At 39.2% G+C, this 23866-nt stretch overlaps 1 protein-coding gene across 1 annotated transcript in view; it reads right to left on the bottom strand.

Annotated features, from left to right (window-relative positions):
• Positions 1-13944: 13944 nt before the first annotated feature.
• PIBF1 (progesterone immunomodulatory binding factor 1) overlaps positions 13945-23866 on the bottom strand; it is a 107267-nt gene continuing 97345 nt past the window's right edge. The window contains exons 16-17 of the mRNA XM_065744039.1: positions 16415-16594; positions 13945-14260 (exon numbers count right to left, since the gene is read on the bottom strand). Of these exons, the coding sequence (XP_065600111.1) occupies positions 14204-14260; positions 16415-16594 (237 nt within the window). The 3' untranslated portion in view covers positions 13945-14203. The remainder of the gene's footprint in view (positions 14261-16414; positions 16595-23866) is intronic.

Genomic DNA, 23866 nt, shown 5'->3' with positions numbered 1-23866 from the left:
TCTTAGGAGCACGACATCTCCACAATACTGTGTGCTGCTAGGAGCATTAAGGAGACCTTGTCAGACCACTTTGGCTATCCAGAGAAACTCTTGACCCTGCGTGGCTATGTTTCTTGTGATACCTGTACTGCCAAATCCAAATTTCAGTGTGTCCTTATTGGTGAAGCAGGAGAACTAATGCTGTTGGTGACAGCATCTTCACAGTGTTTAAAATTAAGTAGTACTTAAACAGTCTTGCGTCCAGCAATTCTGCTCCAGACAGATTTGTAATCAGTGGACCCAATAACCAATCAAAAGTATGGAAACCTTTGGCAAACATCATAAAACGATTATTTGGACGTGCTGTGTGCAGTCAGCTGAAAAAACTGAAACCAAAAGTCTTGGTGATATAAGAGGGCTAAGTTTAGAACACTGGAAGAAACAGTAGGCTAAATTAGTGCATAGTGAGTAATTAGGCAGAGTCTGAATGAGGTGAGTACAAGTGCTAAAGTCCACAGTCACAGAGAAGCTACTTGAAAAAAATATATACCTCCTCAAAAGGATGACCTCTTTCCTTCTGCCTCTTAAGGGTGCATTTTCAAAAGCAGTTATAATTACAGATATCCAACAGCTCCAAAAGCACACAAGTAACAGTGGGTGTAAACCTGTCACTATAGTGATTATGGAAAAATAATACAGAAGCAAACGATACTTACAAAGTCAGTGACCATTGAAAAGAAAATCTCAAAAAAGGTCCATGAAATGCATTAAGGCTTCCAACATCTGTCTGTTTTTAGACAAAGAAGTGTACAACTGTTGATAGGCAAGCAGAAAGAACACGGTGAATATTCCGGGACTGTACTTGAGAAAAGAGTAGGTCATGTATTTCTATCATACAGTAATGACAAAATATTTTCCATTTCAAGAATAATTCAAGAGCACATTAAAACAGCTACTCTTAATACTCTTAGATTGGTATGTCTGGATAACTTCACACCGACAACTTTAGAAGAGCCAGGCAGTGAGCTTTCAGGATTGATATTCACTAATTGTTCGGACACTAGGCATATTCCTGAAGGCTGTTAAGAAAGCTAGAGTTAGAACCAATACTTCAAAGAAAATGTAAAATGGAATGATGCTGGTAATTTTAAGTTTGCGTTGTAACATTGATTTTGAGCAGCTCAACATTAATAATCAATGCAGGGATTTATTAATACAGAAAGATAATACAATTTAGGCCCAACCCGTGCTTGTGAAAAAGAAAAGCTAGCCAAACTAGTATGAATAAAGTTAGTCACAGAAGATTAAACAGAGTTTGTATAAAACATTTTTATAAAGAATATCACTTGGTTCAGCTCAACATGTTTGGCTAAAACTGCTAATCATCGAGACTCAGTATTTTCAAAAAGGATGCTGATGGGTTAGTGTATTTCTAATTATAGGGATTGGTTTGTAAGTTAAACTCCTTTTCCTTTTTTTTTTTTTTTTTAAAGACTTAGAATAAAACATTGTCATTAATCAAATTTGTTGAGGAGATGAAAAGCTGGGGACAAATAAATAATGAAGGCAGGAAAACTGCCCATTGAAATAACAAACCATTCATTGGTATGTTGGGTGACGCTGAGCAATACTTCTGATACAGATGGATATGAAGACATGGAAAGGACCTGTGCTGCATAATGACTTGTTAGCTCAAGAAGATTCCTCGGTCACCCAGGGAGGGTGTTTAGATGCTAAACACATGATATACGTGCAATTCTATAGGTATTATACTCTAAGTGGCACTGGCGAGGGTGTTTTATTTAAATAATCTTTCTCACGTACACAGTTCAAGAAGGTGTGAAATCTCTTTTTGCACGCTTAGTTTTCGAGCTTGCACCCACTTGTAGTGTTCAATGAACTGGCCTTGTATAGCCCGTTCATATATAGATGCCTAAACAGAGCAGAAAATAAGGTAACAAATTCTGTGCCATCAGATAAAGAACTACCAGGGCTGGAAGTTGAATGGCTGAAGTGAAACCTAGACTATTTTAATCTGGATCACGTCTCCCAAAGTACGGTTGCTTGAACATCATTATTATGTTCTGGGTGACTTCATAGTGACTTTTTTCATAGCATTTGAGGACCATTCTAAAGCAGCTTATAGGTCACTAATGACATGGACACCGCAGCTCCTGAACTCCTGATTTAGGAGTACACTTGTAATGTGATTTTGTTGCTTCGTTTTTGCTGTTGTGCCCCCCCAATTCCACAATGTATTCAGAGGAGCCACGTTGACTCAAAGGAGCACAGAAATTTTGGTAGTCTCCTACTTAACAGTGTGTTTATGGTAGGAAAAAAAAGCAGCATAAAGCAACACAGAATAAGTAGGAAAAAGCCAGCCCTTCTGCTATCAGGAACAGCAGCAAAAAGAGGATTTTCAGTCAGTCAGAGGTTATTAAAATTACAACAGGGTTCTCTGTTGCTTAATGATAAGGGTAATTACTCAGATGACCCTCACGCTTTTCAACACATGCTGGTAGTTTGATTGACATTGTTTTGAAAAAAGAGGAAGTTTTGGAACCAGCAAGTAATTTCCACCACTGTCAATAGTAAGTACCTATTTTCCATTCATCTGCCTTAAAACTGTGGGCTTTGACCTCCACTGAAGGCACATTAAACATCTTTTGGTGGTGAGCCAAGTAACTGGATGTCACTTGTCAGGAAGGGAAACTGCCGAGAGTTACTACAAAAGCTTACTTCAGACTGAAGTGGAAGCATTAATTGTGTGTTCAAAAGGGGGTTCCTGGGAAAGCTTCTGAAGGTGATCCTCATTTTTCATCCCAGTCACACCACGAGGAGGAATGTCATTTTGCCAGCACACTGTTTTAAGTCCTGGTGGTAGCCAAAAATCCCAAAGTCAGAGAACGTGTTTGTACTCACCAGTGAGGTTAAAATTGAGAACCGCTGCTGATCTTAGAGGCCATCACAAGGCGTTGGCTGACCAGTAAGAAAGATCAATGAACCAAATACTGATGACCTCACTCAGAGGTTCTACTCCTCCACAATGAGGAAACCAATCAGCCTTTCTATAACATGGCTGCACACCCATACAAGTCTTATCTGCTGTCCACTTGGGGGCTTATGGAGATGCTGGCAGTGTTCTGCTTGTTGTATGGGGGAATTACTCTATTTCTAATCATGTGCTGTAAAGAAAAGGCACAGCTGCATCCTCCTTTAGAGTTTCTATTTGCCTCACGATGAACTCCTCCCGTGACGGAAGCAACTGCCTCCACACAGTTTGCCTGGTTTCATTTAATCAGGTGAGACACGGTCAGAATACAGACACGGGAACATTTTGGAAATAAGATGATAAGGGAGAAGTGACAGTGATTATTGGTGATGATATGGCCTTAGAACTGACATACGTCTGTCCAAGTGCACACAGAAACGGTGCTCTTCTCAAATAAAGAACATGAGTTAATTTGTAAATTAAAAACAATATATACATTAAAAAAATAGAAGGTAAAATGTCCAATTACATAGAAGAGTATTATTATCATCTAGGTTTATCCCACCATGTTATTCATGTAAACTCTGGATGTGTTCACTTTTAACGTTCATCAGAATGTTTGTAATTTAATTTCTCTGACATATATGGAATAGTGTATTATGTTAAATAATACACAATATATTTTAAATACATTAACACAGTTTCCCCTCCCTTCTTTTTTTTTTTTCTTGTCCTTCCTCAAAATATTTAAAGAGTGATGACCAGAAATAAATTACTTGCAGTGAGGAAACCATGAAACACTGTGTTAATATATTGGCACTTGAAGTTTTGAGTGTTACTCAGGTTGTTTTCTACAAATTATGTTGAGAAGAGTTAGCAACACAACAAGAGTTAGTAACATATTCAGTCCAGTTTTATTTGAGCATATTTAATTATGCAGTTATATTTCAGGATATCATTCTCCAAAAAGAGAGATGTAAACTGCAGTCAGCTTCACCAGGGCTTCCACCTGCCAAGAGTTTACCAGTTGAGGTTTTTTGTCATTTCTTTTTGAAAATGATGTATGAAATACTGAATAAAACGAAATAAAAGGAAATATTTCCTTTCAGATCAAGAGGCCATATTGAAAAAAACGTTCTCAATTTTAATGCTATTATTTAAATGTGTATGTTTTTAGACGAGATCAAAATACGTATCCGTTAGAGCGTTCGTGTTTGGCCTACAGGTATTCCTGTGGTTGGATGTCTTAAGGAAAGGTTGGCCTACGTCTGTTGTGTTACGGTGTGGAAAACAGCGTTTCATGAATGCACAGCTTATTTCAAATGTGTTTACCTGAGTGGTTCATAACAAGCTCAGTTAAAGCTAAGGAGCCAGCTTATTCATGAACTCAGAAGTAATGTGGCAAGTTGGGTGAGGCAAGGCTTTAACAATACATCTTAATCCCCGAGCTGCTTGGAAGATATAAATAAGATAAAGGAGAGAAGTTGATTCATTCTTCTAACAAAGCAGGGCTTCTTTCTGTCCAGATTACTTCAGATTTTTTTTCTCCAGGTTACTCGCTCTCTAGATTACCAGATTACTCTGTGAAGAGAGGACTGACAAAATACAAAGCTTCTATTTAGTGCACAGAAAACCTTGCTTCTGTGCAATTCATGAGTAAGGCCTAACAGCTGGTACTTGGTATGGGCTGTGAAGCGCCATAAAATATCACCTGACCACATCTAACCTCTGGAAAAATACTCTATTTCACACACGTTTTATGCAGAAAAGCAACAGACATTAAGAGGTACTTTGGCAAGAGCAGGATAAAAGTCACATCTTGTTCTGAAGCGTTTCACCGTGCAGCACTATAATTTTTTCAGATTCTGAGTCATGAATTCAGATACAGTTTCACCGAAAGGATGTAAAAATGGAAGGGACGAAGAGGATGTTACCTCTTTTCCTTATACTTCATGTTAGTGTTGCCAAGTCTTGTGGATAGAGCAGGCTGCAGTTGCACAAACTGGCTTTCATCAATGCCACATCTGCGTCCATCCTTGCAATTTTAAATCTTGCACTGAAATAACTATTTGAGTAGAATGAAATTCACCTGTGAGATAATTATTACTCACAGAAGGGGCAGATCAGCTTGGTCCCCTGCGTTCTATCAGCAGAAGTGTTTTGCAATGATCATTGCAGCACTTCCAATCCAGGTGACGTTATTTATAGTCTGGAACTATGGCAATAAGCCTTCCTGGTATCTAATTTAAGAGGAACTAAAAAAGGCTCTGTGTTCTCTATCCCAAGGACGCTGTGGTGCCATTAAACTCGTCTCATGTCAAGTTTCCTTTGAAAAAATATTGCAGCGACAGAGAGTATGGTGCAATGCCTGCTTCCCTCTGCTCTGAATGGAGGAGTAAAAACAGTGCTCATGAAAAGCTAATCGTCACCGTGGCTGAACAAGTTGCTTATTCACACTGAGTTATGCAACTTAAGGAATTCCCCTCTACAAAGATGTTGCTAAACATTATATTTTTAAATATAAAAATATATCTCCAGCAGATGCCACGGCACCAAAATGTGCTGTATTACACCTGCTCTTAGTGACTACCTAAAGTAAGTAACTTTAGCACTACCTAAGTGCTAAGCTTTGAAAGTACTATTGAAGTAGCCATGCTATCCATACTCTCTTTGTCAAGCATTCATTATTTCATTAAGTTAGGTGCTTAAGAATGGGAATTTTCCATTCATATGAAAGCAAGCATAAACTATGTCCAGCACCTTGTCAGCACTTAGGAGCTGACAGTCTGGAGAAGGTCCTTCAAGCTGACAGTCGTGCAGCTCTGAACTTTTTCTTGGCTGTTTCTTTCCAAAGCCGGAGGTCACTGTTCTTCAGAAATGTTCCCTTGTCCAGAGGTCAGGCTCCATGAACACACAAGGAAGCTGATCAAATTCAATCCATCTTCTGTGTGAGGGAAGGGGGAACATGCTCCTATAGAGGAGCAGTATAACTGCTACAGAGTGCTGTGAAGCCAACAATTTTGGCAGCGCTGTGTAGACTGTTCCACTATGTATTCAACAGGTGAATATCCCTTGAAGAAGGAAGTAATGAACACAACCATCTGCTACTGCTTAGTATGTAGAATTATGATAAGAGGAACCTGGTTCCAGTTTATGGTCCAGTAAATGTGTGTTCCAAATCACACTTGTTCATATTGCTGAGCCCAGTACCCCTGTACTGTCATTTCCCTACATATGGCCTTGCATTCATTCCTAATCAGCTTTAAGTTATCTGTTCACAGAAGAGTATTTTGTTTGGTATTAAAAAGAAGTCTGATCTAAAACAACAGTGACGCTTGCATGCATTCTAAAATATAGACGTATATTTCACTTTACAAAATAACGGTAAATTATCAAAGATTCGTAAGAACTTCACATCATTTGTTTCTTTGGAATTTTATGTCCTTAAGTCATTCAGAGATCTCAGAACTGTTATGGTGTGAAACTATGATAAAGGATTCAGCATGGACAGATTTAAAGCGGCACGTCAGAGTGTAAAAAGGTCTATATTTCATAGGATTGGCTATTTTGTTTTCGTGGACAACAGATCTAATCAGCCCACTTCGGTTACCCTCAGGGAGATTTCAGACAGCTCCATTGTGTCAGAGGGCACCCTGGCTGTGCACTCAGATTAGCCTGCAGAGATTTTACCGAGTTGAGAAAGAAAGGTAAAGCCCTCTTCTGCTGCTGATAAACACTGTTATTGTTCTCCATTCCCTGCTGAATGGAACAAATGCAATTCTGCGAAGTTAATTACTGCAGTAATGAAAGAAATGACACAAAATGACAAGGAATGTGCTAATTCAGTAAGACTGAGTCACTGACATATTATTCCCTTTACTGCCTGTTGTTACTTTCAGGCACGTACGCCTTTACTCGTAAATACTAACTGGATTTTTTTGGACTTAGTATTTAAGTAACAAGTTAATAAAATAAAGATTAATGTGTAAGCAGTGGTGCCTGATGATGGTCTTATAGTTGTCTGCTCTGTACCTGAGATCTTTGATGAAGTATCAGAAAGGACTTGGCCTCCCTGCAGGACATAGAACTTGTTACCTTTTGAATGTCCAAGAATGAAGACTCACTTAAATTTTACTGATACATTAAGAGAATTGGACTCCCAAGAAGAGGCAGCCAGTGATCAGACTGCAGCAGAATATTGCATGTTTTCCTTTGCTTGCACTTCTCACAGCATCACAGGACAGACGAATGATAGCAGCTCCTGTGTGAACATAGCTCTGGGTGACAGCTCGTGAACCCCTGCTTACATGGCTCCACTCACTGGCACTGGGAACTGTGCACTTGGAAACCACAGCCCTGAGAAGCATCTCCTCTGTGATGGCACTGTGCTGTGATGGGGAGCATAAGAGTCTGGGCACAGAAACAACCCTCTGTCAGGGTCTCAGAGCTCCATACTTCCAACTCTTTCTTTTACGAAGGGCCACTGCGCTTAGGTAACAATCCTGTTTGAATTCCACATACAAATGCAAGGTCACAGCTTGCCCATAAAAGTCAAGTACTACATTGCCAGGCCTTAATAATAATACAAAAAGAAACAGTCTTCTGAAGAACTGAGGAAAGCAAAAGAGAAATTCTGTGCTGCAGTGTGTATCTCTAGAATCACGATAAAAAGGAGCACTGGGAATTGCTAACAATTTCAGCTGCGAGACTGAATAATCTAAGTAATCCTTCTTCTATTTAACCAAGAAGGAAAAATGAAAAGACTTTCATTGAAATGCAGTCATAAATTCCATCCATAAGTCTTTTCCTGCAATTAAGTTACATTTACTGATCCACTACTCCTTAAAAGAAGCATTAACACAAAGACTTCAATTATTCATGGTCAAACAAAGTTGATTCTATTGCTTCAATCAAAGCAGCATTCTCTTCTACAGTAGTTATTTCTGTAGTATCTTCAAAAAGGGCACAGTCTATGAAAACATGTAAGTTTCTGAGTAAAAGCTATTTCCATGATCAATCTCAAGTTTTTGCGTTTAGTACTTCTGCCATTTCTTGCATTCATGGGGATGATTTTTTTTTGTGTGTGTCCCCTTCATCCTTTAAAGGATGAGATGACTAAAACTCACCCTTCATTTGAATTCAGTTCCCATGTCCTGAGAAAAAGGAGACTCTGATGAGAGAAAAGAAGGGAGAAAGAAAAAAAAAGAAAGGAAAAGAAGAGAGAAGAGAGAAGAAAGGAGAGGAGAGGAGAGGAGAGGAGAGAGAGGAGAGGAGAGGAGAGGAGAGGAGAGGAGAGGAGAGGAGAGGAGAGGAGAGGAGAGGAGAGGAGAGGAGAGGAGAGGAGAGGAGAGGAGAGGAGAGGAGAGGAGAGGAGAGGAGAGGAGAGGAGAGGAGAGGAGAGGAGAGGAGAGGAGAGGAGAGGAGAGGAGAGGAGAGGAGAGGAGAGGAGAGGAGAGGAGAGGAGAGGAGAGGAGAGGAGAGGAGAGGAGAGGAGAGGAGAGGAGAGGAGAGGAGAGGAGAGAGGAGAGGAGAGAGGAAGAGAAGAGGAGAGAGGAAGAGAAGAGGAGAGAGGAAGAGAAGAGGAGAGGAGAGGAGAGGAGAGAAGAGAAGAGAAGAGAAGAGAAGAGAAGAGAAGAGAAGAGAAGAGAAGAGAAGAGAAGAGAAGAGAAGAGAAGAGAAGAGAAGAGAAGAGAAGAGAAGAGAAGAGAAGAGAAGAGAAGAGAAGAGAAGAGAAGAGAAGAGAAGAGAAGAGAAGAGAAGAGAAGAGAAAGCATTTACAGTTATCTGAGAGAACATTTACTGTTATGCATAAGTTCTAAGTGAGGAAAGAAACCCAGGAAACTGCAGAATTAACTGTGGAACAAAGTTGGTGCTCCCCATGCTGTCAGCAGAGGGCTTAAAGAGCTGCAGAGGGTCTAACATCTGCCAAGAACCACACCTACCTCTCCTCAGTGCTGTGACCTTCAGCGATATCCTCGCGCTTCCATAACACTCAGCTACCATCATCCATTTGCACTAGCAACGCCGTCCCCAAGAGTTAGCACCTTGTACTGCTGCCCAGCTTAAGTCCGAAATGCCCCAAGTGTAACTGCCTTATTAAGCTATGGAAGCATGCATTTCAAAGGTCAAGAGTTCCCAACCAATCCTGGGAATTTAAGAAGGGGATAATATTGCCCAAAGACACTAAGCAAAACTTGATCTTCTGGAGATATTTATTTCATTTTCAAAGGTCAAGAATGAATACAGATTGTCTGTGTGCTTTGCTATAAGAAAATTCCAGGGATATATTTCTTTGACTCAGTAAAGTCTGGCATGTGTTCTATTAATGCAGCGTTAACAGGGAGACACGCTCTTTCCTCAACAGACCTCCCTCATGAGTAGCCCTGAAAGATGACAGGATGTTGCAGTCTCAAACAGTTGCGTATAAATCTGTTTTCAAGCAGAATGACAATTGATGCATTTACACAACATCATAAATAGTTCTTCAGAAAGTACCACGCTGTTTCTAGAAAGTCACGCTCTCTGCCTTGTGTCTTCCACAGGCATGGAAGTAAGGCATGGCCATCTGGAGGCTGAAGTGGAGTAAGCGTTCTGCTTTCCTGGGACTAGAAGTCACATAAAACAGTAACTGAAACTGAAAATAACAAAGTCTGAAAGGTTGCAAATTTTATCTCAGAGATCCCAACAAATATTCAGACAATGAACATAACATTTACAGCTGTTCCTATTTTCCAAGGTTTCATCCCTACTTTGTACAGAAATTCTTGGAGTGCAGGAAGACTGCAAATCCCAATGATGCAATTTCTTTGCACAGAAAATATTTAGGAATTACAAATACCACTGAAGTATGACCATGGATTCAGCAGCACGCTTTAAAAGTGGGGCTTTTTTTAAAAAAAAAGCCATTTCAAGTTTTCAGTTTCTTTGATTTCCTTGATGTGTTAGAAGCCTTTGGCTTCTAGCAGGAAGCAGAAATGCAAGAAAGCAATTGTAACTGTAAACAACAACAACAACAAAACAATTGAAAGGTCTTTACCTCTCTAAATCAACTATGCCTCCTTCCTTCCTGTTCAACCTATATACTTAGGAAACAAGTAACACCAGCTTAGTGTACCAAGAAATGTACTAATGGATGGAGAATTTTCTTCCTTTTCTCTTTTCGATTTGAAAAAGAGGAACTGGAGGTGATTATGTGGGTTGGGCACTTCAGTCACAAGTTCCTTACATGCATGACTACCCTTTGAAATTTCTCTTTACCTCATTACTTTTGACTCACACATCATTGACACAAGACCTACTGCAATGGCAAACTGCAGTGACCGTTTCATGAAGAATAATTTTGGAATAATTCATTTTGCAGACATGTTTGCAGGAAATAACATCAGTCAAAATGCTGTGCAGGTAATACAACTGAACCTTTCCATTATTTAAAGAGCAAAGATTTATTAATTTTTGCCGCAGGGCATTTTGTGTTTGAATAGTTATGTTTAAGTGACATTCTGGTTTTCACTTTTCAGATTTCTTCATTGGTAATGAACTGTAGCCTCAGTCTAATGATGAGACACAGGCAAAATAAAAAGTCTTCAACTGGAAACTGGAAGGAAATGTAGACGAACTTCCAAGAGCATTATGAATTGTCGATATATGCAAACAAATCACTTCTATCTCTGTAAATTTTGTCTTGGGAGTTTGTTATGAAATTTCTAAAAAACAAGTCAATGTCACATTGTCATGTGAAGAACTGTTTAAATGTCAATATAATTTCACCATAAAACAGTTTTTGTTGGCTCTCCTAGAAGATCTGGCTGCTGCAGAACACAGACGTTTACAAAGTGCAATTCATTCTGGAGGCATCGTACATACTTAAGTAAGCGTAAACGTTTAAGAAATAAAGAAATGTTGCTATCTTGGATATTGAGAAATGTTACCATGGAGTAATTTAGGTTGGAAAGGAAGTCTGAAAAATAATCATCTGGTCCAAAGTAGGGGCAGGTCCAGTGACATCAGATTGCTTGGGGCTTTGCCCAGTTGATCGCTAAATATCTCCAAGGATGAAGATGCCACCACCTCCCTGAGTGGTCTAGCAGTCTGTTTCAGTGTTTGACCACCCTCAGAGAATCACAGAATCATTAGAGTTGGGGGGTGGACTTTAAAGGCCATCCAGTCCAACTCCTCTGCAATGAACCAGGTTGCTCAGAGCCCTGTCCAGCCTGACCTTGAATGTCTCCAGAGACAGGGCATGCCACATCTCTGGGCAACCTGTTCCAGTGCCTCACCACCCTCACTGCAGGACTTGATTTCCTTATAGCCAACCTAAATCTCCCCTCTTTAAGTTTGAAACCATTTCCCTTGCTCTTCTCACCGCAGACCCCACCGAAAAGTCTGTCCCCTTCTTTCCTGCAGCTGCCCTTTAGATACTGAAAAGCTCTTCTCAAGTTTTGCGTTCTCTTCTCCAGGCTGAACAGCCCCAGCTCTCTCAGCCTGTCTTTGTAGGAACAGTGTCTCATTCCTTGGATTATTTTTGTGGCCCTCCCCAAGAGAAAACATTTTTGTAATAAACAGTTGAAATGTTTGGTGTTGCATCTTCTGTCAGTTTCCTCTTATTCCATTACTGTGCACCTCATCGAGCAGGCTGGCTCTGCTCTCTGTACCATCCCGTTAGGCAATTGCAGACTGCACCAAGATCCCAGCCAAGCCCTCTACGTTTCAGTTTTTTCAGCCTCCCCATCTACATTCTGTACTCTAGCCCCTGCTCATCATGGCGAATCTCTGTGGACTTGCTTTTGTATGTCAATGCTTTGAACAACCCCCAGACTGGATGTGGTCTCCCATAAAACAGAAGGGAAGCAGTGCTTCCCTTCATGTGCTGGCTATACTGGTAGTACAGACCAGGATCTGCCTCGCCCTCTTTGCTGCAAGAGCACGCTGCTGCCATGTTGGACTGGGTGATCCTGTGGGTCTTTTCCAACCTTGCTGATTCTAGAATTCTATGTTCAGTTTGTTGCCCACCAGGGTGTGGAGTTCTGTTTCTCCCAAGCTGCCTTCCAGTCAGTCCTGAAATAGGAGGTTCTTCAACCCTAGAGATGGGTCTCTATTTATTTGCCTTTGAGCTTTGTGTGGTTCTTGTTGGGCCATTTTTTCCCAGCCTGCTGATGCCTGTCCAAGACCCTGCCCTGTAGAGACTGCTCCTCCAAATTAGGCTTTGACTGTGAACTTGCTGAAGATGCTATTTGCCAGTTGGACTTTGCACTGCTGATCACATTTCCTTGAGCTTGGTGCGTCAGCCAAATTTCCATCCACTTCATAGTCTGTATCTTTGTCTGTAAGGATGCTGCCGGAGAATGAAGACTGCAACCTGCGTCTTGCCTAAAACAGTTCACAGGTCCAGGTAACAGAAGTTACTGATTACTGACGGGGTGGTAACAGAGGAGCAGGTCTGGCAAAGATGAACTAGGGGCTGTGAATCTTATTCAGTATTTATTACAAAATAATTACCTGCATATGCGAGCTCTCTCACACAAAACCAAGAACAGGCAATGATTTTGTTCACAAAAATAACACAGCAGAGGAAAACCTGGACTTCAAGTAACCAAAGCTGATCAGGCAATATTGGTACAGGTAGTCTTGGGAGTCCAAAGATCAGTGCTTTTTTTTTCCATGTGAACAATGACCTCCGTCGACATACTTTGCCTCTCTCATTCACAAAACCAACATTTTAATCCCGTGGTGTGCAATTACTCATGGTTTTACCTCACTTAGCAAAAGCTGAAGCTCACTGTCAGTAGAGGAAGTATTGCTTTGTTTCAACGTGATGTTTGGAAAATGAAGAAGAAAAGAGTACGTAAGAATCATAAGCTCAATATTTATATACAGTAAATAATTATTGTTCACGGCCAGCTAGGAACAATGAAGCAGTTGAAGAGATACTGTCAAGTAAACAGGAAGTAAGGAAAGAGAAACTTCCTCTTAAATGAAATCTGAGTGGTATTTTCAGTATGCCCTCACTTAAACAATGCCATTGACATTTACGTGATATTGAACTGCAGAGCAAATGTTATCTAGCCCCCAGTATCACAGCTGATAACTAAGATGGATTTTATTGCTGCATCAGAAGATTTTTAATGATTGTTTGGTAAATAAAATGATCTTAATGGACAAATTATACAAATTGAGGCTGATAAGAGAATTGTTTTTTCACTTGACATACAAGAGCAGCGTGGCCATGTGGCCAAGAAGGCCAATGGTATCCTGTGTACATTAAAAAGAGTTGTGGGCAGCAGTGGACGGAGGTGATCCTCCCCCTCTGCCCTGGTGTGGCCACATCTGGGGTACTGTGTCCTAGCTCTGGGCTCCCTGGTACAAAAATACAGGGATCTCCTGGGGAGTCACACCTCCCTCATGAGGAAAGGCTGAGAGACCTGGGGCTGTTCGGCCTGAAGAAAAGGCTGAGAGCGGATCTGATCAATGCCTGTAAATATCTACAGAGCAGGGGTCAAGTGGGTGGGGCCAGGCTCTTCGCAGTGATGCCCAGCAGCAGAAAAAGGGACAGCCATCAAAAACTGGAATGCGGGAAGTTCCGTCTGAACATGAGGAAAAACATCTTTACTGTGAGGGTGATGGAGCACTGGAACACAGCGCCCAGAGAGGCCATGGAGTCTCCATCTATAGAGATATTCAAAGCCCACCTGGATGCTTTCCTGTGCAATGTAATGTGGGAAACCCCTTTAGCAGAGGGTTGGGCTCGATGATCTCCAGAGTTCCCTTCCAGATCCTATGACTCTGTAATTTCCCCCATAGAAAGGGATGCTAATTCATATATATTTTTTCAATTTCTATGAGCCAGAACAGCTGCAAGGAATGTGATATCAAGCACAAGGTCTAAGAAAAACAATAGAGAAAGCTGAAGTAAGCATTCACTTGAACACTATGAATAAGACACCATTTAGCAACTCAGATTATAAATATATTCAATATGCTCGTGTTTATTTATCTTTTACAATTCAAATAACAAGGTAATAAATTCATTACCTGCATTATTTTCACACATTTTATTCACACAACAGATCTAAAAATTATTTTACACAGCATAAGATCATTTCATGGGTATAAAGCAACAACTGTAAACAAAAAAGTTATTTGCCTTTATGGGAAAAAGGGCATTATTATGGTGAAAATATCTTTCTTCAAATAAAATCTCCCTAAAGGATTTTCTTAAGTATTTCTTGGAAAATGTTACGGTGATATTTTCTTCTGCAGTTTCTTGTACCACGCAGGTGCCTGTGTATTTGTCTGTAAAACAAAGAATGTATCAGTTGTGAGAAAGAGCAAAAGTCAGAATAAAAACATGTGATCTGTGAGGAAATCTCTTTCCTTCCTTTGTAGTTCATAGCATGTAATCATTTTTTTATCTGCTTAAAGAAAGTAAATTAAAAGTAAGACTATGTATTGCAGCTTATTACTACCACATATCTGTATTTAAACCACATGATTTTTAGGTTAGAAAAAACAGATAAGGTAAAAGATTTGTTTTAAAATACTGAACATGAGTCAAGTGTGCCATAAATAGTTTTAATTCTAAATATCATTATCTAGCTTTCCCATTAGAGAAGGGGATGGAACTCAGGAAAGGGATTTTATGTGCGCCACAGACCAACACTGGACAAAATAAGAGCTCTCAAAACATCATAATCCAAAATAAAAGAATTCAGCAGTTTTCTGACAACACAGACATAATTTTATTTGTAGAGCAACTTCTTGCCTCCGTAATCCTCTGGGCTACTGCACATTCAGGATAGTATGCAACATTCTTGAGGCACATTTAGTGGTTGTTTATATAAAGAAATAAGAAAGAGGAGGTGGAACCAGGATAAGGACTGTTGTACATTCAAGTTTCAGTGTTAACTCTTTGCTTTTGCTAATGAAGTTTCCTTTGTCTTTTGCCTCTAAACACTTTCTAAGCAGTTTGTTGTCTTCCCCGTATTTATTCTTTTCCTCCAAGACCAGTCAGCCTTCAAATGCAGCTGGCCTCAGATCCTCGTCACGTTTAAATCTCCACCTTCCTCTCATTTTGATGTTCTCAGTTATAAATCTGCTCTATTTGTACAACCTATTAAAATTCCCTAAATTGGGCTAAGTGGGTAGGACTGTAACAGCACTATTAAATGATTTCCCCACCTAGTAGGAAACCCTGCCATTGGCTCCTTTTCATTTTCCTACTCCAAAGACAGATGAGGAACGATTGCAACATGTCAAAGCAATTTCTTTTTCTAGATTCCCACCTTGTTTCTATATCCCTAAGAAAGTCAGGACAGATTATACACTCAAACCCTGGATCATCCGCACAGCCTAATTGTTAGCTCAGTTTATCTCCGTTTTGGATCACTGCACCAAAGACAAAAGTTTGGGCAGTATGATTTAGCACTTCCAAAAGGATTACGGATGGGACAGCACCAGGCATGCCTTTTACCTCTAAACAGTCTCATAACACTGTCAAAGCAAACTCTGAACCACTGAAATCCCCAACGCTGTCATGCCATACTCAGGAGGTGTAATCATTCCCTACATTGTGTACTATAAAAACATTACCTGATGTGTTGTACTACAAACCCTACATTATTTGAGTCTCTTTCACTTATAAGAAGTTTCCACCAGAAAAAACAAAACAAAACAAAAAACCCAACCCATATATAGATAAATATTTGGACCAAAATAGCAAAATACTGTGCCCAGGAAAAAGAAAATAAAGGCTGTGTGGATTCACCCAGCCTACCTTAGAGAAAAACAGCTGCAAACACTGAAAATGCAAATTAGGATTTGCTTTGTGACTCAGCACTAACTCCCTTAAATTTATCAGCTGAGATGCACTCATAGTTAGAAACTTGGACATCATTTTCCTGACCCTTTCCAATCCTGGAAGCACTAATTTCTGTATGGAACCTGAAGTATTTAAATGCAAGTATTTAGTTTCTAAAGGAATAAACCAAGGTTTTGTAGTATCGGTTATCCATAGTAACAGAAGGGATGAAAGTGCTGGGCACATACCTGTATGTATACCTGAATATGCAGGAGTGCAAATACTCATAAATACATTTACTTCCTCACTTCTGCTCCTCAGTATGCCTGCACACAATCAGCTCATGCTCAGGGTAGACTTAAAATTGCATACTTACTCTGTGCTCATTACAGTTTTGTGAACTGATGGTAATATGATTCTTTTTCTTTTTGTACTATTATTTACTTCGAACTTTAGATACACGAACCACCAGACATCCAATTAACATCACAAACTGCAGTTTATCTCCTCAAAATCGACCACAGCCACAAAAAGTTGCAAACATTAAGCAGAACAAAGCATGTGTCTCCTTGAAGTAGGAACCAGCCTTCTTCTTTTTAAAGCATGAGGAAAATAGTCAACAAGTTGACAGCACTTAGTGTAGTACTTACAAATAATGTTGGCTTAGGTCTAAATACATTTTCTTCATCGTATTCTGGCAGCAGTTTTACCGAAGGGTTAGGTTTGCTTTTTGCAGTCAGACTTTGCAAATTAATACGAGACTGAGGTAAATTTTGTTCCTTGTGTTTATCCTGTAGACTAATTAGAACCTGTTTCATCACAGCGAGTTCCTGGAAAACCATAAAAGGGCAATGCTAAGTTATTCAGTACAATTACACTTGTTAGTAATGAATTCTTATTCACTGAACGAAACGCAGAAGTGGATCAGAGAATCCAACAAGCACCGTATACTTGCCATCGTTAACAAAATTACTAATTGCATATTAATCAAAGCAAGAAAGTGAAATGTGTACATAGCACTGAATGTGGTAGTTGAACTTTCAGGCGCTGGGTCTTGCATGGAAGTCTTACTACCAGAAATATGCCTACGTTCATAAAAAAAATATGCCTATTCCAGATCAGAAAAGTCAATACAACACCTTAAGAAGACTAAACAGCAAAAATGGGATCAAGTGGAAAAGGAATTGCATGCAATATAAAAAATCACACCATGGGAAATAAAAAGCCAAAGCATAAGGAAATGCTCAGGTTTTTGGTTTAGGTTTTAACAAGCTGTTTTGTAAGTCATCTCAATTAATTAATTACAAACAAACAAACAAACAAACAAACAAACAAACAAACAAACACCTTTTCTTAGTATTTAGCTGAAAAAAAAACATTACTCCAAAGTTACTGTAAAGTGAGAAAGGGACTCACGGTACTTTGTGACTTTAACTGGATGTCTTCTTTTGTCGTCTCTCATCTCCTAGTGCCTATCCCCTATCACGTAATAGGGGTAATTACTCCAAGGTACAGCATTCAGAATGTTTGATCTGCTGTTCTACACTGTACATAATTCATGCTTCCTTATTGCAGAGCTAGCTTAGCAAAGTCAGCAGAAACACCACTCAAAGTGTAAGACAGTTTTGCATCTTTTTTAATGCACTGTTTTTGCTTTCTTACTTATTACACTGCTGCTCTGTTTGCAATAAACAACACTGCTATAATATCAGCACTGCAATTAGCATTCTGCCTTATCTCCCAACCAAAACACAGTAACTCGCAGTTATATCTGATGCCAAACGTGTCTTACCTACTTCTTAATAACTGCCAGAAAAGTACACTGATGCACATAGTTTTCACTGCATAATTAATAAGCAGTTAAAGCCTTCTAAAGCATTCTTGCCATATAGCTTCTCTCTGCCCGTTTCTGCCTTAATACAAGTATTTTTACCTAAAGTCAAAAGAACCCTGTCTTTCAGCTGCCCCACACTTAATTCAGTTAGATGAATGGGCGTTACACTCCACGGACCAGCTTTATTGAGTGTACAAATTGTTCCTGTATCTCAGTCATTTAATATTAACTATTTGCATAATTCAGCCATGTGTAGTGGCATGTTAAAACAGCATGACTGCAGAGCAGCTGTTTGAAAGGACTGCATAGTTGATGCCAACATGTTTTTCAAAGTTGTAAACTCTGCAAAGATGTTGCCAAAGTGACACATAGACAGAATTTCTTGATGAAAATAACTCAAGCGAGTATATAGCAAATACGTACATCATCACAGGAGATTAAATTGTACATAAACAATGTTTTGACATTAACAAGTGCTGTTCCTATAGTTAAACTTGGCTATTCTGTAGGCCAAATAGCTGCACGTTTGATCAAGGCAAAACTCCCAAACTGTCAAGCGGATTTATTTCAGAAACAGAATTGAAACATGGACACGTAGGGTCAAATTCTCTCATGTCACGATCCCCTCAGCACTCTAAGGTCTTCTCTGCTTGCAGAGTCTGTCCTTTACTTGACAGCCCTGCCTGTTTTCAGACTTGGAATAGACTCTGGAGTCAACTCTGATATGAGCTTCCACTGCAATAGGGGAATTCTCAGATGTGAAAATAATATGGGAAGGAATGACAGGGAGCTGGGATGGCCAATTAATCCACAATGAATGTTGGCATCACAGCCAAGTTTTAGTACAATAATTTAGTTAAAGTTGCCTTAATCTTTGTTCTAAAATCACTTTTTGTGAGGAAAAAGCCTTAAGAGATGTGCCAAAATACGACAGAAAACACTGAATCCAAGAAAATCACTAGTGTGTAAGCTGCTTAGCATGAAATTTCACACATTTATCAGAGATTTGTAGCTTTCTATCCAATACTGAAAATAAATTTCCACATTGAACTGCAGTTATGTTTTCATGTCCAGGCTGGATGGGGTCTGAGGCGGCCTGATCTAGTACTTGGTCCAGCAGCTGGCAGCCCTGCCTGTGGCTGGGGGTTGGAACCTGATGGTCCTTGAAGCCCCTTCCAACCCAAGCCATTCTTTGATTCTATGACTTCTAAAGATTCCTCAGCTCCTTAACACAACCTTAATTCCTAGTTCCACTTTTAAACTCACAGAGTCAATAGCAATACCTGGCACTGTCAGCAAGCTACCATGATTCAACTATTTTCTAACCCTAAAAGCTGGCAAGTTAGTCTACAAAGTCAATAAGGCAAAAGGAGCTCAGGAGATTGTGTATAGCAGAAATATGTGAACTTACTTCACTGTGAAGAGTATCTTGAAAAGAAATAACAAAAAAAAAGGGGGGAGGGTAGGTATAGGGTTCAGAGTGGACAGGAAAAATCTCTTGTGTAGAAAGACATGCATTTGTTTCAGGATAAGCTGAGTAAGGGGAGAAGTGAAGAAAAATGGATAGTTACAATTTTTTATACAGTTCTACCGTGTTAAGCTCCTGATTTTATGGTAATCCTGCATTAGCACAAAAAGGTGGGTTAAGATGAAACAAGGGGAAAAATTAAGTACGCAACTGGCACAAAAACACTACTTATGCAGAGTGAGTGTCGCCCAGACAAATAATTATCAGCCCCATACTGTACTATTAAACATTCTGAAAGTCTGTCCACAGAAATCTAATGAATTTTTGCTGAAGGATGCCAACCTGCACCAGCTACCAGCACAAACGCCAAAAAAACAAAGCAGTGCCCTGTTTCACACATGGGATTTAGATCAAGCTCATAAGTTTACATGTCTAAACTTAAGTACCTACACATGAGGTAGGAATCCAATTTTCCATTACAGATGATGTAGCTTGGAAAGTGAGTCAACCCATTCAGAAGCAGACACCTATTGACATGTCAGCTGAATCGTGTTGCAACAACAGTAACATATTGACTAGGTTGCTAGTGATGAGGCTGCTAGGAAGCAGGAAGGAAAGAATGCTCAACACAGACACTTCTTGTAGATACCTAAATTTAGGTGTCATAAGCTGAATCTGTTTCTCACCTCACTCTCTTCACTCTTCTTCTGCTTCACATAAAACATCCACCGTCCTGAATAGGCAGTGTACAATTACAACATCTCACATCCCATATTCCACTTGATCGTGCACATATTTAACAAAGATAATTTGAGCTATAAAGTAGTATTTGAAACTTTTACCACAAATAACCGATAAATAACTGTAATTTAAAGTAAGTGATTAGAATGAATGAACTGAGAACAAGGGGAGGGACAAAGGGGGGAACAGAGGAAAGGTAAGATATATTGCATCGTGAGAAAAACAGATCTATGCATTTCCATTTATTTTTTGCACTGTGATGTTAACTAAAACTAACAAGAGGAATCTTGTATGCCAATACACAAATACGTTGTGCTGTTTTTGTTTTTATTTTTTCCTAGAGAGGATTATTTTAGTTACAGGCAAAGGACAGGCACCAACATTTTCCTTGTTCTTTGATTAAAATGTATTCTGTTTGGGAATTTCTTCCTAATCGTACCCTGTTAATTATTAAGCTGAATGCTATCAATGCTATTGTTGTGAAACTCTTAACAGTCTGCAGAAGTGTTATATCAAAACCACCAAACTTTAAACAGTGTTAAAAGGAAGCAAACCAAAGAAGTGTCAATCATTTTTAAAGGTAAAGGGAAAAAGCCAAAATTGATGCTGTCTGCATACTCCTGTTCCAGCAGAATTCGAGACTCCAGTAATGATGTTTAATCTCAAAGAAAGTGAAAGGAAGTTACATTTTATTTATATTTGTTTTTGCCCATTTATAAGGATAACTGAACTAGAACCTACAAGAATGGAGGCTGAAGATCAGTTTGGGAATAGGAAGGATAAAAGTTGATTGTTTCAATCAGATCAACCAGCAGTGTAATTAGAAGACAGAGGTGAGCAAACAGAAAAACAAAAAAGGCAGCAGTTTAAAATATAAATGCATATATAATAATGAATTCTCTAAACAGCTCTATTAACACTGCTTTATTGTCCTTGATACATGCTTAAACATACATGTACCAGAAAACCACATTTCCTAAGTGAGTACTACAGAAAAATAGTGTTAAATGTTACATCTTATTTTATGTAATCATAAAAAATTAAATGAATTGCCTGATACTGAAAATTACTGAGACATAAGGAATGCTGTTTTATCAAGTAAATAGTTAAAGAAGTGTATAAAAATCATCTACATTAGGCACAATACTTATCTAATAGTAATTCCATTTTTTTTCACTGAACTGTCAACAAGCAAGAGGATTTTTCTTTTTAGTCTCTCATGTAATGATAATCAAAGAAGGAAAGTCTTCTCTGTGCATTCAACAGACAGTAAAGGCCCTTAACATTATATATGTGTATAATTATAATAAATAAAACGTATAAAATGAATTTATATAAGCACTTAAAGTAAATTTAGATACCATGCTCTGGAAGCAGATGCAAAATAACAGTGTTAAGAAAAAGCAGCTGACTTACGGGAATCAATTACATAAATATCAGTTCTTACACTCTCCATACAGTAATGTTGAAAAGAAACTTTACATTGACCAAATGGAATGGCTGAAAATATTCACTGGGGACAGACAGGCAACTTTCTGGACCAAAGTTAACTCACTCTGATAGTAAACAAAGTTTTAAAATTGCATTAAGATCATCACAGGAGCAGCCAGTGGGTGTCAGATCCATCAGTCTCCCTTCCCATCATACTAAAGCTCATGATTACAGCATTCATATCTTCTAAAGTGAAAGTGACTCTAACAACAGCACCAACAGTTAGCCGAGCTGTGACAAAATGTATTCTGCTTTTAGTTTTATGCGTAGAATTTGTGATTACAAATTTCACCTTGGATCAGAACTCTGTTTTGAATCAGAACACTTCTATTGTGGAAGCTGAACATTACATTTTTTTTGGTGCTAGAATGTGCACCAGGTTCTGGCAGAACCACTGAATTCTGATGGCTGACACGAGTCCCCAAAAAACAGCATAAATTCCCAGTAAAAGAAACAAAACACAAGTGGCACTAAATACTATGAACCTTAAACACGAAAACCCATTTCACTGACAAAAACAGAAAACTCAGCTAAAAGAGAGGCAAAGACAGATGTTGGCCTTTCTCAAAAACGTTAATCAAAACTTAAAATCTCTCAGACTTTGTAAGTCAAGTACTAAGACAATGGTTTTAGATGCGTCATCTCCCATCCTCCTCTGTCTTTCAGACTTGAGTAAAGCATATATGTTTACCAGCAACTTTGGAAAGCATCTATTCCTCATTTTAACTGCCATATGGTCCCCATGTGGCTAAATCATAACTCAAAATAAAAATATGTATCCAGTCTGGAGAAACTTGAGAGATTATAGCAGTGTCTTTAGGTTTGAGAACAGCTGACTGTGCAGTCCTCCTTGCATGGAAGGAGCCCAGATTGAAAACTGCCTCACAACAGTCTTAGTACGTTACCTCTTGAATTGGTGATTGGCCTCCTCTCAATGTGGGAGCCAAATAGTAGGGTTGAGTTCAGCAGCCTGGTGACTATTCTGGCTATACTTTAATCTTTAAAATGACAACAACAAAAACAACTATAATAGAACATGCAAGTGAGGGATGACAGCTGTGACGGGATGAAAAACATGTTTGTCTTAAATCAACACAATCTTTTTTCACATGCGTGCACTCTCCATCTATTGTAGTCTTCAAACAAAAAGTCACAGGATAAAGTAGAGCTCAGAAAATGAGGTTGTGGATATGTTAAAGATTACTGATTTGAGAAACCTAAAACAGCACTTCAGAATGCTACGTCCGTTTGGTAGTGCTTTCTAAACAGTGCACTTCTGAATTGATTTCTCAGTTTCCCAAGGGTTAAAAGCTCACACTCAGTGTCCAAATGTTCTTGGGAGGCCTCAGAAAAAAAAAAAAATCTCTCAAGAGAAAGTGATCTAAATCTGGAAATGGGTAGGGCAGGGTGGTTCGGAAGAAAATGGCTTCACAGCTGTCTGTCTCAGAGCACTCAGCAGGTCAATTTGATGGTCATAAGGCAATGGTAAATAAAATACTAAGGATGTTGTTGTGTATGAAGTCTGTGCATTCTCTTACTCAATCCTTAGATTCTTCCTGTGTTTTTCTGTGGAGGTAAGGGTGTGCTAAAAGTAAAGGCATATCAACTAACAGATGCCAAAATGAAGAGGGATCTCTCTGAGAATTCTGGTTGTAAGTCAGCTTTGAAACATGTGACCAGAGTTAGGTGGGCTTCCTCATGCTGAACTTCAGACAACTTCTGTACCAACATTTATACCTAGCCAAACTAGCCTGTCTGACTCCTCTCTGTACCTGCTGGTGAGATTCATAATTAACATTTCATTTAGATGAGGATACGGTAAATCACACCTTAATAGTGCTTGTTTTTCTTTTCTGACTACAAATCAGAAAGGCAAGATCCACCTCTCCTACTGTGTTACCTGACTTCACAAAATCATCTTTGCACTGGTAAAACTCTTTCACATCACTAGAGACCTGTTAAAATGGGGATAAACAAAAAAAGTCTTCTAGTCCTGATTGCTGGCACAGCTTCTGACGTTGGGTTTGTGTCAGGAATGGAACCTGTGTTCATGTCAGATCTCAGAGAAGTTTTTAACAACTACCTATGAAATTAAGAAAGCACCACTGATGTTTGACACAGTTGCATCCTCCGAGGCTTCTGCACTGGAAGTATCAGAAGTCAGCAAGAATTCTTGTGTGAGATCTGAACATATGGTCATGTCAGGCATATGGATACAAATTGTAAAGCTGGAAATTGGAAGACACCATGAAATGTTCTGATCAAATAAATGAACCTGATAACTGGGTGATGGAAAGATGCCAGACCATATGCAGGATGTTGATAGCTTCTCTGCACTACACTTAATTCAGGAGTTCTGTATACCCAAGTGCATATAAAGCCTTAAAGTGAACTGTGACTAGATCTACAAAGTACTTCTGGATGTATAAAGTGAACACATTAGAACAGCAGCAACCATAGAATGGCACAAACACTACAGAGAAAAGATTCTGTCCCCCTGCCTATTTCAGCTGCATGTTCTCAACAGTTACACCTAATTTCTTAAGAAAAATATGAAATGATTTGTCT

This window comes from Cyrtonyx montezumae, unplaced genomic scaffold, assembly GCF_038088225.1.
Source record: "Cyrtonyx montezumae isolate F1298 unplaced genomic scaffold, pur_monq_1.0 scaffold_3, whole genome shotgun sequence".
NCBI classification, from domain to species: domain Eukaryota; kingdom Metazoa; phylum Chordata; class Aves; order Galliformes; family Odontophoridae; genus Cyrtonyx; species Cyrtonyx montezumae.
Note: the sequence above shows the minus strand (reverse complement) of the source record. Positions and strands in the feature narration are given on the sequence as shown.